Here is a 14,499-nt window from a genome sequence, read left to right as displayed (position 1 = left end):
CTAGTATTTTAATGTTGGATTTGTATCTTTATGGTATAAAAATACAAACCAGTATTAAGCAATTTTGATAAAAATATGCAGGAAAATCAATAAATTTTTTTTTAAAAGATTTTTCAGAATTTTGAAAACAAAACATCTTTTTTATTTTATATTTTTTTGATGTCTTGATAAAAACCAAGTATTTTTAATATTGGATGTGTATCTTTACGGTATAAAAATACAAACCAATATTAAGCAATTTTGATAAAAATATGCAAGAAAATCAACAATTTTTTAAAGGATTTTTCAAAAAAAATTTAATTTTTTATATATCTATATATATAAATAATATAAAAATAGTATAATATATAACATATAATATTAGATGGGCCATGCCGGACTCAGCCCCAAAAGGGATTGGGCCAATCTCGGCCCAACAAATCTCTCTTTTTATGTCTGGGCCAGACCCACCCAGACATCTGGGCTGGGCCAGAACCAGCTTAGCCTAGAAAACAGACTGGCTGAGCTAGAGAAGAAAACAAACATAACCACTAGGCTAGAATCAGACTAGCCCAGCAACAAAACTAACGGGGGGAATTATCCCCCCCACCATCCTGCATGCAGAACAATATTCGTTCTGCATGCAGGAGGGAACACGGCCATTGAAAGAAAAACAATGAGGGGGAAGAAGGGTTACCTGGCGCGGAGGAGGCGGTGCCTTGCTGGTCAGACTGCTTCTCTGGCATTGCTGTGGTGGAGGCCGGTAGCGGTGTTGTTGCTCACGGACAACAGTTACAAGCAGTAATGTTATAGTTTCAAGCGGCGGAGAAAGAGGCTCCTGCTCTTCCCTTCTCCTCTGTTCTCCTCCTCTTCTTCTGCTGCGTTTCCTTTTTTTTTTTTTTTTGTTCTAGTTTAGATGTGTTGTTTTCAAGTCCGAACCTCTTCCAGTGTCAGTATCGTTTTTCCTTAACTTTCACGGTCCACTCTCCTTTACCTCTCACTGTCCCTCTCGGTCGGTTTTCTCTCCCTTTTGGTTTGTTTTCCTTTTCATCTAACCCTCACAATCCCTCTCCTTTTCGGTTTGTTTTTTTTTTCCTCTTCGGTTTGTTCTCTCCACTCTTCGGTTTGTTCTCTCCACTCTTTTTTTCCTCCCCCGCGTGCTGGCGTTCAGTCTCCATTTATAAGTGCAAGGGAGCGGGGCCTCTTTATTGCTGTGCATGGGGAGTAGGGCAGCGCCGGGTTAGTTGGTGGGCATGGCTGGCAAGGCAAGGCACCCCTGATTTCTCATCATCAAGGTGCGTGGGGTTTCGGGTCTTTTGCAGGGCAAGCAACTCGAAGGAATTAATGAAGAAAGAAGAAGAAAACTGCCTACCTTCCCCTGTTGCACGTCCGGGGGAAGGAGAAAGAAGAACAGTGTCGCTCAAAACGACAATGTTCTGCTCTTTATTTGTTTTTTTTTGTGTGGGGATCAAAAAATGGGTTACAACAAGTATTATGGTTGTCAAAGTTGTCGTGAGAGATTGAATTGTATTAAGATTGGAAGGGAGGTTGGTTGTTTGTTGTAGAAAAAAAATACATAAGAAAGAAGGAAAAATAGAGGAGACGAAGAGGAGGTCAATTGTCAGGTCATAAATTAAATATTATCGATGGTATGACCAACAAAATTATTTCGCCAGTAACTCTATTGGTCATTTTATTGGTAAAAATATCACATGACCATACAATTTGTTTTTTTAATCCCACTGTACTATTCTCTGTAATTCTCTCGGTATTTACCCAGAAAATTTTTTTGTCAATATATTTACAGATGTACTTTACTGTTCAGTTAATTACATCGGTAATGTTGTCTGTAAAAATTATACATTATCATACTATTTGACTTTTTTATTTTCCCTCTACGAACCCCTTGGTATATACAAAAATAATTTTTTTTGTTAGTGTTTACCAATGAATACAATGATCTAAAATTACATTAGTAAAGGTCATTATAATAAACAGAGGGAATGACTTGGAAATTAAGGGAATTACTTGGTCGTTAATTTTAGGATCTCAAGGGTTAGTTGAGGTATGCATAAACTGACTTAGATATCCACAGTTAAAAAACAACAAAGAAAAAAGAGGGAGGTTCCATCACTTGCTGCAAGAAAAAAGGTCCGTCCATGTAATCTGCTTTAACCGGAAATATTCCCATAAGAAAGGAATTAATGAAATTGTAGACCTAACAAACTAACTACAGATATAGAGTATTGTCATCCAGCTTTCACTTAATTAAAATACCAAGACGTACAGCTCGATAATCTATATGCCGAAGAAATACCGACCTTTTCTTTCAATAAAATTTGTTGAATAACTTGGAAATCAGGAAAATGTAAAAAAAAAAAAAAAAAAAAAAAAAAAAAAAAAAAAAATCCTTTCTTCAGTTGGATTAGAAATACAAACCTTCACCGTTACGTGGTAAAGTCTTCCTGTTATGAAAAGGATTAAAAAAACTAGTAAATTAAGTCCAGATAGTACAAGGATTTGCATGCACATTGCCCTATTATATACAAAAATCTATTTAATAAAGTCCGGATAGTACATGGATTCGCATGCACATTGCCCTATATATACATGCAGTGCGCAGCCAGCCAGATATAACACCCCCACCACATTCAGTTCTTTGATTTGCTTGTTTTGAGTTGTCCCTGGGTGATTTGTTTCTTCGAGTTAGAGATTTAGCAAATATACCCCTAAAGATATGGCACGGCTGTGCGGTTGCGGTCAAAGTGATCATCATATATTCATTGCTGATATGAATATTGATGAATATGACGATGGGTCTTTTGATCAACTGTTTGAAAAGTATAGACAAGAAACAGATGACAATGATGAGGCATTTACGTTGATGGAAAAGGAAATTGTCATGGGTCTGTTGTGGATGAGGAACAATGGTGCCAAGAGAGAGTCTTCCAAGTCCAGAAGTACAAGCCCCTCTAGTGATGGTAGTAGCTATGCTCAATTTACTCACCCACTTGTGATATTGCCTGTTATACCCAAGAAGAAGAGAAGTGGAGATCAAGGGTTTCTATATCCCAAGAAAAGCCCAAGTAGTTATGACAACTGTCAAGATGATGACGAAGATCATCATCATATTCTTGAGGATGAGGAGGGTACGGTCTCTGGTTGGAAAGAGAGAGGATCTGGAATTCTTAATGGGGTTGTCAAGAAAAACAAGTACTCTAAGACTAGTGTTGCCGATGAAGTTAAGAAAGAGGGGAGACAGAAAGAGAAAAGGATGAATCGTACTAATAGAAAACGATGCTTTGCACTTGAAGATATTGAAGAGGAGGAGGGAATGAGGTCGACAAGCAAACGAAGGAAGGGTGATTCAAGGGCACTGGACTTGGGTTTTGATTTCTCTGATGAAATAAAAGCTCTAATCGGAGAAGATGGAGATGAAGATTTCAAGCTAAGGATAAGGAAAAAGTTGTACCAAACCGATACGAGCGCACACCATGATCGTTTCACAATGCCTTGTAGACAAATTAATGAATGCGAAAGTCTTTTAACCGGCGATGAGAAGACGAATATCTGTCAAGGCGATGGCATAGGAGTAACATTGGTAGAACTGGGGCTTGGTGATGAAAAAGATAGCACGTTCACCAGTCAACTGAGGCTGAAGCAGTGGAACATGAAGAACAGCAGTTCATATGCTTTAAGAAGTAGCTGGAATGACGTTATGGTTAGGAATGTGGGAGCGCTCCATCAAGATGACTATGCGCAGATTTATTCCTTTAGGCGCAACGGGGAACTATGGTTCGTCCTCGTCAAGGAGTCTGATCATGAAGAAGGCCGCAAAGATGGTGTCTTTGGAAGGACTAGGAGTCCTCAAGGGGAATGATGGAAAAGGTCCTGCTACAGTTTTGCTAGCCACCAGTACGCATGATAATAGTATGAGTCAAGAGAGGGAGAATGGAGAGTTGGAGACGGTGCTTGCTAGATATATAGAGAAGAGCAACCTTAAGCTTAATGTTTAATTACAGTCATTCATGTCTTCTTTGAGTAATGGGTGATGAATTTGCTTTTAATAAATATAGTTTTTTCAGAACAATTTATTAATTAGTTCTTTATATATATATATATATATGTTTCTAGTAATTTCATACAGAATCAAATTCATTTATTTAGCCAAAAAAGTCTCATGGATCATGAGCTCATGGTCTTGTTATACATTGAGCCCATGTATTAGCTCGTTGGCCCATATTGGCCTAGTATTAAAAACACGAGCTGAAATTCTTCTCTCCCTCTGGATTCATATCATGGCAGAACAAGAAGAAGAAGATTCAAAAGTCAATCCTCCTCCTCCTCCTCCTCCTCCTGTACTCTCTTTCTCTTTCTTTCTGATACAGTCTTGTTGTGTTTGTTAAATTGCCAGGTTATCCTTTGGCTTTACTCAGTGTTATGTTTTTTCTTAGGCTTGTTATTATTTAAGAAATAGTGTTGAGCTAATTCACTTTATAAGCAAAAAGAACACCATTCTCAATGAAATTCATTAATTAATATTTGACAATCTGCTGTAACCAATAGTTTTTGGAGGTCATATGCAAAAGTTTGGGAAAGACGAGTCGCTTTGCAGCAGGCACCAAGGCGGGATTTGCAGTGTCTTTGATAAACTGGAAGTTGGATGTCGGGGCACCTTTTGTTTTGCATATTGAAGCCGTTAAGGATGGGGAGGAACCCATTAGCTTTGGACCAGATGCGGTGCTTGTTGATTATGGCAATGGCTGGAAGTTGCAAACATTTACTGTGTTAGATTATGGTGGTATTAGCTTCTTTTAGTGTAGATTATCTTGTTGTCTTCTCTTGTGGTTGCTGTGTAGAGTTTGCTTAAGTGTTGGTTTTGCTAACATGATTTCTTTTCTGAAGTAGGTGTTAGACAAGCAGAACACTTTCAGCAGATTCCAAAACAGGTATGGATTTCTACATTGTCTTCATCAAGTTTTGTTTTTTATCGTATCCATTAAGTAGAATTTGCTGTATATACATATATTGTTTGATAAAAGAAACTTGGATGTATTTACAATATCGATATATAGGGTACTGGGATAGTCTTCTTTCAACTCATAATCCATTGCAAATCTTGAAAAACTACGTCTCAATAAGTTCTATTGAGTTTTTTTGTTTGAGTCAATATTTATTTCGATACCATGGAGTTGATGAACTTGTTGTTCTGAATTCCTAAATCTGTTGCTAATGAATGAGATATGGAAGATAGTAGTAGAACTAGGCTGTATTTTTGGGTAAAACCAAATATAGGAACCTGACTTTATTTCAAATATGTTTACCAGAAGAGGTCAAGATGAATGATTGCATTTCAGATTTCAATGAATTTATATTATATAAGATTATTTTAATTAAAAATAGGATTGTGGCCTGGCAATGTGTTCCCAGCACTGAACCACTACTTGTCTCAAGATTCTAGACTAATTTGATGTCTGTCTGTCAGAAGAAATTTGAATGGAATCAAATTGGAAATAGGACAGCCTTTGCCTTTTCCTTCTTTTAATCTATGCATAGCTTGGTGTTGGTAGACGGCCAAGTGCTGGTTGCCTTCATTTGAAGGCTGTAATATTGGCTTGGTTAAAAAATGTGACAAAAGACAATAGTCCGTGTACCTTGATGAGATCTTTTTATTTTCGAATAACTATGATTAGGGTGACATCCCTTTGCCTGTTATTTGCCATTCTTGTACGGCTGTATGCTAGTTGTGTACCAGTATATTTGTGATAATTATTTGGCTTTGTTGGTAAATACATTTTTTGTTGTAAATACATATTATTGGGCCTATATTAGCATATGTATCATGTCTTAAATCTATATAAAATGAACTTGTAGCAGGACATCCATTCCAATATTGTATTCACAAACTTGCCTTAATTTGAAAGCAATTCATTAGAAGAACACTAAACTCCGATCTTGATGAATATGAGGTTAAAGGCCTAATCTGATAATGATCTATTTATGAACCGAGTATAATGCTGCTTAGTGCCATAATTTTTCATCTGTGAGAGACTTTTGCTAAATGATCTAATATCTTCTTTTACTTTCAGCAGAGTTACATGAATTTTTTGTTCTAACTATGAGCTAATTTATTGTTATGTACTATGAGCTAATTTATTGTTATGTACTATGAGCTAATTTATTGTTATGTACTATGAGCTAATTTATTGTTATGTTGTATATATTCATATTGTATATGTTTTTTCTGGTTTTTAGCATGCCTTGACGAGGATCCATATTGGATTCTAGAAGTGATAGGTCCACTTCAAGGAGTGACAAGTCCACTGCATCCAAATCATTTCAAACTACATCAAGGCATAATAACAAGGGATCCACATTTCATCAACCTGTGTATCAAAACGCAAATAAATATTATATACCTACTTTGAAGAGTACACATCCTCCTAAACATGATTATAGGAGGGTTGAAGTATATCAATATTGTGAGGGCTTTCGCTTCCAAGATTTGCTTCAAACTCAAGGAGGTTTCCCTCGAGATAACCAACTTGTTTATGGAGGACATAATTCATATAGGAGTTATGGGAGAGTTGATGGTGATGATGCTGATGATGCTGATGTGAACATTAGAGATGAAGATGAGGGAGACGGTAGTAATGAGAGAGGTGTATGTGATGAGGATCCAGATGGTGTGCCATCAAACCACGGTTCAACATCTTCTCTATACAATTATGATCAAAATGTTAAAGGGAAGGGTTTTGACACACCAATAGATCCAATTACAAGAAAAAAAGAGCTTTGTTTGTATGGAACAACAGAGTAAGTTTAAACTTTTAAAAACTAACTTATTAAGGTTATATTTTCAGGTATGAAAAAAATTACTTATTATTGTGTAATTATTTGTTTACTATAAGTTTGTTATTATATATTTTCAGGTTCAATAACGCATCGTGTGGACGTGCAATCAGTGATATTTTGAGGTCCAATTTTAAGGGTGCATGGCACTCTTGGGAAAAAGTAGATTCAATGTGCAGGTATGAACTATTTAAAGAGTTTAAGGTAAGAACCAACACTAATTGGCATATTCTTTTCAATTTTGATCACTTTCATATACCATTATGAAAATTATGAATTGAATAGCTATAGAAGTGTGCTGGTAATTGTCTTGTTATTTGTAACTATAAATTATTAACTGAATAGCAGGTACTGATTTGTGTTATAATTTGTTCTTATTTCTTGTTTACTCTTTAATATCATTTAATTTTTTTAGTTATTACATCATCTTGCAAATTCGGAACAAGATAACACAATATAATTAATTATTTATATAATTTGAAATTTTGTGCACTCTTTTTACTTGGTATATATATTATTTGGTAAAAAAAATATTCCTTTCCTAAAGAAGATGAGTCGATTGTTCGTAATATTTAGGAAGATAAGGCTAGGATAGCTTTGAATCAACAATTGACACGAGCTCACAAGAAAGTCATGCCAAAAGAAAACATTACAAATATTATAGATTGCCTTGATAAAGGTCCTGCTTGGATAAACAATAATGACTGGAATCAAATGATCAAAGATGTTTGGTCCACCCTTGAATTTCAAAGGAGATCTGAATCTGCTAGGAGGAATCGATTAACCAAAACAGATGGTAAAATAAGCACTCATTCTGGAGGAACAGTGTCATTTGCATCATATCGAGCTAACATGGTAAGGATTTATTATTTTTTTTTTTTTTATGTTTAAGATAATGAATTTATTTTATATATTTATCTTTTATAATATTTATTAATCTTGAAAGCAAGAGGAAGCTGATGGAAAAGAACCTTCATAGGATGATGTCTTTTCAGCTTTGCATCAGAGTACTAAACAGTCTTGTAGCTTCGTGGACAACAAGTCTAAAAAAGTGGTTGTATGTATTTTTATTTGATTATTTCTTAATATAACTTAAGTATTATTTAACATTCAAATGAATTTATTGTTGCATGTATTTTATTTGTAGGAAAATTATAAAATGAAGATGATTTTAAAGTATGGAACTAATCGGGAAAATCATCCTTCATTTGATGGAGCAGCTCCGTGTGTGGCTTTAGGAGGAGTTACAAAGGGTAGGGTATATGGTGCACTTCATATGCCAAAATCTACCGTTGCTTACAATTAAACATTTAAACAAAATAAAATCTACCGTTTCTTACAATTAAACAAAATATACATTTGATTTCGCAGCAACGGAAATTCCGTTGCTTACAATTAGCAACGGATATTCCGTTGCAATTTTAGCAAGGGATTTTAGCAACGGAAATTTCGTTGCTAATTTTGGAAATCAGCAATGGATAATCTGTTGCTGAGTATATTATTTTTATTAAATTAATTTTTATTTATTTATTAAAATAACTTTTAATTTGTTTAATTAATTATTTATGGATATTTTAAAAGTTGTAAAATATTTATAACCAACATAATTTAATATTAAAAATAATTGTATAACTAATAAAAAATGAAATAAAAATAATATTCATATTATAAAAATTTAGTCAAACTTGAATTAATACAATTAAGTCGAAATACAATTAAAAAAAAACAACAAAAGATACAATCATGGTGTTGGTTGCGAAGACAAATCATGATATTGTGGATCGACACAAGATTGATCAGGATATAGTGGTCGAGGTGTAGGTCGATAAAGTGGTTGAGATGTGGGACCCATAGGTGTCATTATCTGGGGAGCCATAGGAGGCATACCTTGGCCAATATTTGATGTCCCACCATGGTATCCAAAATTGTTCACAAGATATTTTTGCATGGAATCCATCTACCGTTTCATTTCAAGAATAAAATCATCTTTTTTCTTTATCTCATCATATTTATCCATTATCTCCTGTTACAATGTTCGATACGATGAACTGGGATATGATGACTCCATCGAGTAGGAATGTGATGAAGAACTTGTGCTAACTATATATTTTGGCATACGAGGTGCACCATATACTCTACCCTTTGTAACTCCTCTTGAAGCCACACACCAAGCTGATTCATCAAATGAAGGATGATTTTCCCGATTAGTTCCATACTTTGAAATCATCTCCATTTTATAATTTTCCTACAAATAAAATACATGCAACAATAAATTCATTTGAATGTTAAATAATACTTAAGTTATATTAAGAAATAATCAAATAAAAATACATACAACCACTTTTTTAGACTTGTTGTCGACGAAGTTACCAGACTGCTTAGTACTCTGATGCAAAGCTGAAAAGACATCATCACATGGAGGTTCTTTTCCACCAGCTTCTTCTTGCTTTCAAGATTAATAAATATTATAAAAGATAAATATATAAAATAAATTCATTATCTTACACATAAAAAAAAAAAAATCCTTACCATGTTAGCTCGATATGATGCAAATGAAACTGTTTCTCCAGAATGAGTGCTTATTTTACCATCTGTTTTGGTTAATCGATTCCTCCTAGCAGATTCAGACCTCCTTTGAAATTCAAGGGTGGACCAAACATCTTTGATCATTTGATTCCAGTCATCATTGTTTATCCAAGCAGGACCTTTATCAAGGCAATCTATAATATTTGTAATGTTTTCTTTTGACATGGCTTTCTTGCGAGCTAGTGTCAATTGTTGATTCAAAGCTATCCTAGCCTTATCTTCCCAAATATTACGAACAATCGACTCATCTTCCTCAGGAAATGAATATTTTTTCTACCAAGTAAAAAGAATGCACAAAATTTCAAATTATATAAATAATTAATCATATTGTGTTATCTTGTTCCGAATTTGCAAGATGATGTAATAACTAAAGAAATTAAATGATATTAAAGAGTAAACAAGAAATAAGAACAAATTATAACACAAATCAGTACCTGCTATTCAGTTAATAATTTATGGTTACAAATAACAAGACAATTACCAGCACACTTTTATAGCTATTCAATTCATAATGCTATATGAAAGTGATCAAAATTGAAAAGAATATGCCAATTAGTGTTGGTTCTTACCTTAAACTCTTTAAAGAGTTCATCCCTACACATTGAATCTACTTTTTCCCAAGAGTGTCATGCTCCTTTAAAATTGGACCTCAAAATATAACCGATTGCACGTCCACACGATGCGTTATTGAACCTGAAAATATATAATAACAAACTTATAGTAAACAAATAATTACACAATAATAAGTAATTTTTTTCATACCTGAAAATATAACCTTAATAAGTTAGTTTTTAAAAGTTTAAACTTATTCTGTTGTTCCATACAAACAAAGCTTTTTTTTTCTTGTAATTGGATCTATTGGTGTGTCAAAACCCTTCCTTTTAACATTTTGATCATAATTGTATGGAGAAGATGTTGAACCATGGTTTGATGGCACACCATCTAGATCATCATCACATACACCTCTCATTACTACCATCTCCCTCATCTTCATCTCTAATGTTCACATCACCCTCAACTCTCCTATAACTCCTATATGAATTATATCCTCCATAAACAAGTTGGTTATCTCGAGGGAAACCTCCTTAAGTTTGAAGCAAATCTTGGAAGCGAAAGCCCTCACAATATTGATATGCTTCAACCCTCCCATAATCATGTTTAGGAGGATGTATACTCTCCAAAGTAGGTATATAATACTCATTTGCGTTTTGATACACAGGTTGATGAAATGTGGATCCTTTGTTATTATGCCTTGATGTAGTTTGAAATGATTTGGATGAAGTGGACCTATCACTCTTAGATTCTAATATGGATCCTCGTCAAGGCATGCTAAAAACCAGAAAAAACATATACATTATTATATGAATATATACAACATAACAATAAATTAGCTCATAGTTAAACTATCAGAAACAAAAAATTCATTTAACTATGATTTGATCTGTAGTCATAGTTGCTGCCTTACTATATAAAGCCATACCAATATATAGAGACTGGTAGGTTTCAATCCACAAGTTCATTCTGTTCTGCATACCATATGGCACCATTGTATTGATCTCTCTTGACCCATACCAGCCTACTCCAGTCATAATGGATGACCTAATATCAGATTGATTAAGAAAAGAAACAGGCAAGATTCCTGTGCAACAGTGTGAGAAATCATGTAATATGGTGCTTAGAGCACAAGTTATTGGTTGTGAGAAATCATTTGGGTGACATCCCTTTGCCTGTTATTTACCAATCTTGTACGGTTGTATGCTAGTTGTGTACCAGTATATTTGTGATAATTATTTGGCTTTGTTGGTAAATACACATTCTTGGGCCTATATTAGCATATGTATCATGTCATAAATCTATATAAAATGAACTGGTTGCAGGACATCTATTCCAATATTGTATTCACAAACTTGCCTTAATTTGAAAGTTATTCATTAGAAGAATACTAAACTCTGTTCTTGATGAATATGAGGTTAAAGGCCATGATCTATTTATGAACCGAGTATAATGCTGCTTAGTGCCATAATTTGTGAGAGACTTTGGCTAAATGATCTAATATCTTCTTTGACTTTCAGCAGAGTTCTGATGGTTCACGTCCTGCAAAGACAGCTACCAACACGGGCATCAGTTTTTTGTACATGGCAAAGATACTAGTAGCCTTCGTTTTGCTTTTTGTGCTTGGTGCAAGTTTCACATTAGCTCTTGAGAATCTTCCTAGACTCGTATTGTTCATTAACTCGTTCATGTAAATACTGGCATTCTTCTATTGATGTATGGAGTGAATAATGCAGAGTTTGTATTTCTTTCTGAATAATTTGAATTGAGGCCCTTGAGAGTTACAACGCCAGAAGAGAAGAGCAACAGCAGAAGAAGGCCTCGTAACAGGATGATCAAAATCTTTCAGAGGACCAGTGAATAAAACCTTGTACTGACAATGGGGTTGGAAAGATTAATTCTGATTCCTAGTATATATATTACAGCCCAAGATTTGCTCTCTTCTCGGTTGAACCATTGATTTGCTGTTTGATTCGTTACCTTGTCAAGATCCTGAATGTCTGTGGCTTGAGTTGTAAAAAACCATAAACCTGAGTTGCAAATACAAGATGAATTGTGCCATTTTGTAACAATTTTAAGATGGAGGGGAAATCACATTGAAACAAATCAACCATAGATGGAGGGGTTTCTAGTAGACAATCCAATAGAAGCTGTCACTGACCATTTACAAAAACACTGACGTAATGTGTGATTTCTCGAGCAGCTTTAAATTCACTGGATATTATATTTGTATGGACTTTCTCTTTCTTGTATGCTCAAGCTGGATAGATTAATAATAATAATAATATGATATAGTGGTTACGTGTGATATAAGCAAAGCAATGAAAAGATTTTAATCTTCGTACATGAACAATCTTCTGACAAAGCTGGAGACATGAACTGGTCAAAGCAGCCACCATCTCTTATCTTCAACGCAATTATATCACTAAAGAAATCAGCATGTTAATGTTCCCCTGTTTCTGTTCATCTGAGTTTTTTGAAACAGAGGACAAATCAACTGCCTGACTTGGACGGCAAGTTGTAGACCCTGTATATAAATAACCATAGAAGCTCAAGCGAAAAGGAGTATACAGAAAGTGATAGCTTTTATATATATAAAAAAAAAGATGGAAAATTCAAGGTCTGGTTTTTATTTCTTGGTTCTTTGCTGTGCTAGCCTTCTCTTCCCAACATGCTGCAGCAGTAAGCATATTCCCTTGTTTATATTTGGAGACTCGTTTTTTGAAGCTGGAAATAATAACTATATCAGAAATGCATTTGGCCGGGCAAACTTCCGGCCTTATGGTGAAACCTTCTTCAAGTATCCCACCGGGAGATTTTCGGACGGTCGAGTAATTCCAGATTTTATTGGTAAGATAAGAGGCTGATTTTTATTTCTTTATTTTGGTAATTTTTCTGCTGCTTTACTTCGTTAGGAAATAATTAATGGATGCTTGTTACTGTTTGACAGCTGAGTATGCAAAGTTGCCATTTATTCCTCCATATCTGCAACCTGGCAATCACCAGATTACAGATGGGGTGAACTTTGCATCAGGAGCAGCTGGTGCTCTAGCTCAAACCAGACCTGCTGGATCGGTATGCACTCTTACTCACCCTAAGCTTCGTCCTGATAAATTATTTAGGCTAAACTCCATAGGTTTTTCCCTTTCTGTCACAGGTTATAGACCTTAATACGCAAGCAATTTATTTCAAGAACGTGGAGAGGCAGATAAGTCAGAAACTGGGGGATACAGAAACTAAGAAATTGCTGTCTAAGGCTATCTACATGTTCAACATCGGTACCAATGACTACGTAGCACCTTTCACAACAAACTCCAGTTTGCTCCAGGCCTACTCCAGAAAGGAGTATGTCGGAATGGTTATCGGCAATACAACAACTGTGATCAAAGTAATCAATATATAACATCAAGAACATCTTTTCCTTTTCGGGTATCTTCCTTTTCCTAATTAGTTGATCATAGCTTATGGCTACATTTTGATGTTTCAGGAAATATACAAGAATGGAGGAAGGAAATTCGTGTTTGTCAGCATGGGTCCTTTGGGTTGTTTACCATATCTGAGAGCATCAAACAAGAATGGCACAGGTGGTTGCATGGATGAAGTCACGTTGTTTTCAAAACTACACAATAGCGCACTCATTGAAGCCCTCAAGGAGCTCCAGACACAGCTTCGAGGGTTTAAATACTCTTACTTTGATTTCTACACTTCATTAAGTGAAAGAATTAAGCACCATTCAAAATATGGTGTGTTTTCCTGCCCTATCAACTAGTTACACAGCTCTCTGTAAGAAATAACTGCACACATTTGATTTACTTTCTTGTGTGTTTGCTTTGTAAGGTTTTGAGAAGGGGAAGGTGGCGTGTTGTGGCAGTGGTCCATACAGAGGATTCTTGAGTTGCGGCAGAAGGGGAGCAGAAGAGTACCAATTATGTGACAATCCTAGCGACTATTTGTTCTTTGATGGTGGTCATCTCACCGAGAAAGCCAACAATCAACTTGCAAAGTTGATGTGGAGTGGGAATTCTACTGTCATATGGCCTTACAATCTTGAAACATTATTCCAGGAGTAGTCCAAAAATAGGTCATGCAACCATATGTATGGTAGTTTTCCTAGGACTCAATAAACATATATTCGATATCTTGTTGTTCTATCATGTATCACAACCTTCATGGTAATGACAAGAAAGGTAGCTAATGATAAAATGGTCTTTTCAATAAACTCATTTGTCATTCTTTAATTGTTTAGTGTATCTTGTTTTTTTCTTCTTTTCTTTTTCACCCAATTCCTGCACATTTCAATCGAGAAAAGTCATTTAATAAAAGATCAGTTAAAATCATGATTTTTTGGTGTTTATTATTGAACAGATGATCAATGAGGATATTATTTTGGTGTTTATTATTGAACAAGTGATCACCGACTTAATGGAATTCATAATTGTCTCAATGTTTTTTTTTTATTTATTATTATTTTCAAAATATTCAAGAGCTAAGACCATTCTAATATTTATTTTCACCATGTGTAAGCTAAAC

At 34.9% G+C, this 14,499-nt stretch overlaps 2 protein-coding genes across 3 annotated transcripts; both read left to right on the top strand.

The window, feature by feature from the left end:
• Positions 1–4,213: 4,213 nt before the first annotated feature.
• On the top strand, positions 4,214–11,925 carry LOC118042408 (uncharacterized). Of its 2 annotated transcripts, none has more exons than XM_035050061.2 (4): positions 4,214–4,337; positions 4,546–4,777; positions 4,888–4,928; positions 11,493–11,925. In XM_035050061.2, the coding sequence occupies exons 1-4, from the start codon at positions 4,278–4,280 to the stop codon at positions 11,661–11,663; spliced, it is 504 nt and encodes a 167-aa protein (XP_034905952.1). In that variant the 5' UTR covers positions 4,214–4,277; the 3' UTR covers positions 11,664–11,925. The 2 variants fall into 2 exon arrangements, 1 of the variants encoding a protein (XP_034905952.1); XR_004686449.2 differs by having other exon boundaries at positions 4,235–4,393; positions 4,546–4,780; positions 11,493–11,590.
• Positions 11,926–12,529: 604 nt separating this feature from the next.
• Positions 12,530–14,207, top strand: LOC118042443 (GDSL esterase/lipase 1). The gene is made up of 5 exons (XM_035050111.2): positions 12,530–12,819; positions 12,920–13,044; positions 13,127–13,357; positions 13,457–13,712; positions 13,807–14,207. Exons 1-5 carry the CDS (start codon positions 12,576–12,578, stop codon positions 14,037–14,039), a joined length of 1,089 nt encoding a protein of 362 aa, XP_034906002.1. The 5' UTR covers positions 12,530–12,575; the 3' UTR covers positions 14,040–14,207.
• Positions 14,208–14,499: the final 292 nt, after the last annotated feature.

The sequence above is a fragment of the Populus alba genome, chromosome 13 (assembly GCF_005239225.2).
Source record: "Populus alba chromosome 13, ASM523922v2, whole genome shotgun sequence".
NCBI lineage: Eukaryota > Viridiplantae > Streptophyta > Magnoliopsida > Malpighiales > Salicaceae > Populus > Populus alba.
The sequence above is the reverse complement of the archived record's forward strand: the minus strand, read 5'-3'. Positions and strand labels throughout refer to the sequence as shown.

Excerpts from the sequence above, each read along its gene's own strand:
- LOC118042408 (XM_035050061.2), top strand. The coding sequence starts at position 4,278 with ATGGCAGAACAAGAAGAAGAAGATTCAAAAGTCAATCCTCCTCCTCCT. Across the intron at positions 4,338-4,545 it reads CTCCTCCTCCTCCTCCTCCT|TTTTTGGAGGTCATATGCAA; the intron begins GTACTCTCTTTC and ends TGTAACCAATAG. Across the intron at positions 4,929-11,492 it reads TTCAGCAGATTCCAAAACAG|AGTTCTGATGGTTCACGTCC; the intron begins GTATGGATTTCT and ends GACTTTCAGCAG.
- LOC118042443 (XM_035050111.2), top strand. The coding sequence starts at position 12,576 with ATGGAAAATTCAAGGTCTGGTTTTTATTTCTTGGTTCTTTGCTGTGCT. Across the intron at positions 12,820-12,919 it reads AGTAATTCCAGATTTTATTG|CTGAGTATGCAAAGTTGCCA; the intron begins GTAAGATAAGAG and ends ACTGTTTGACAG. Across the intron at positions 13,045-13,126 it reads AAACCAGACCTGCTGGATCG|GTTATAGACCTTAATACGCA; the intron begins GTATGCACTCTT and ends TTTCTGTCACAG.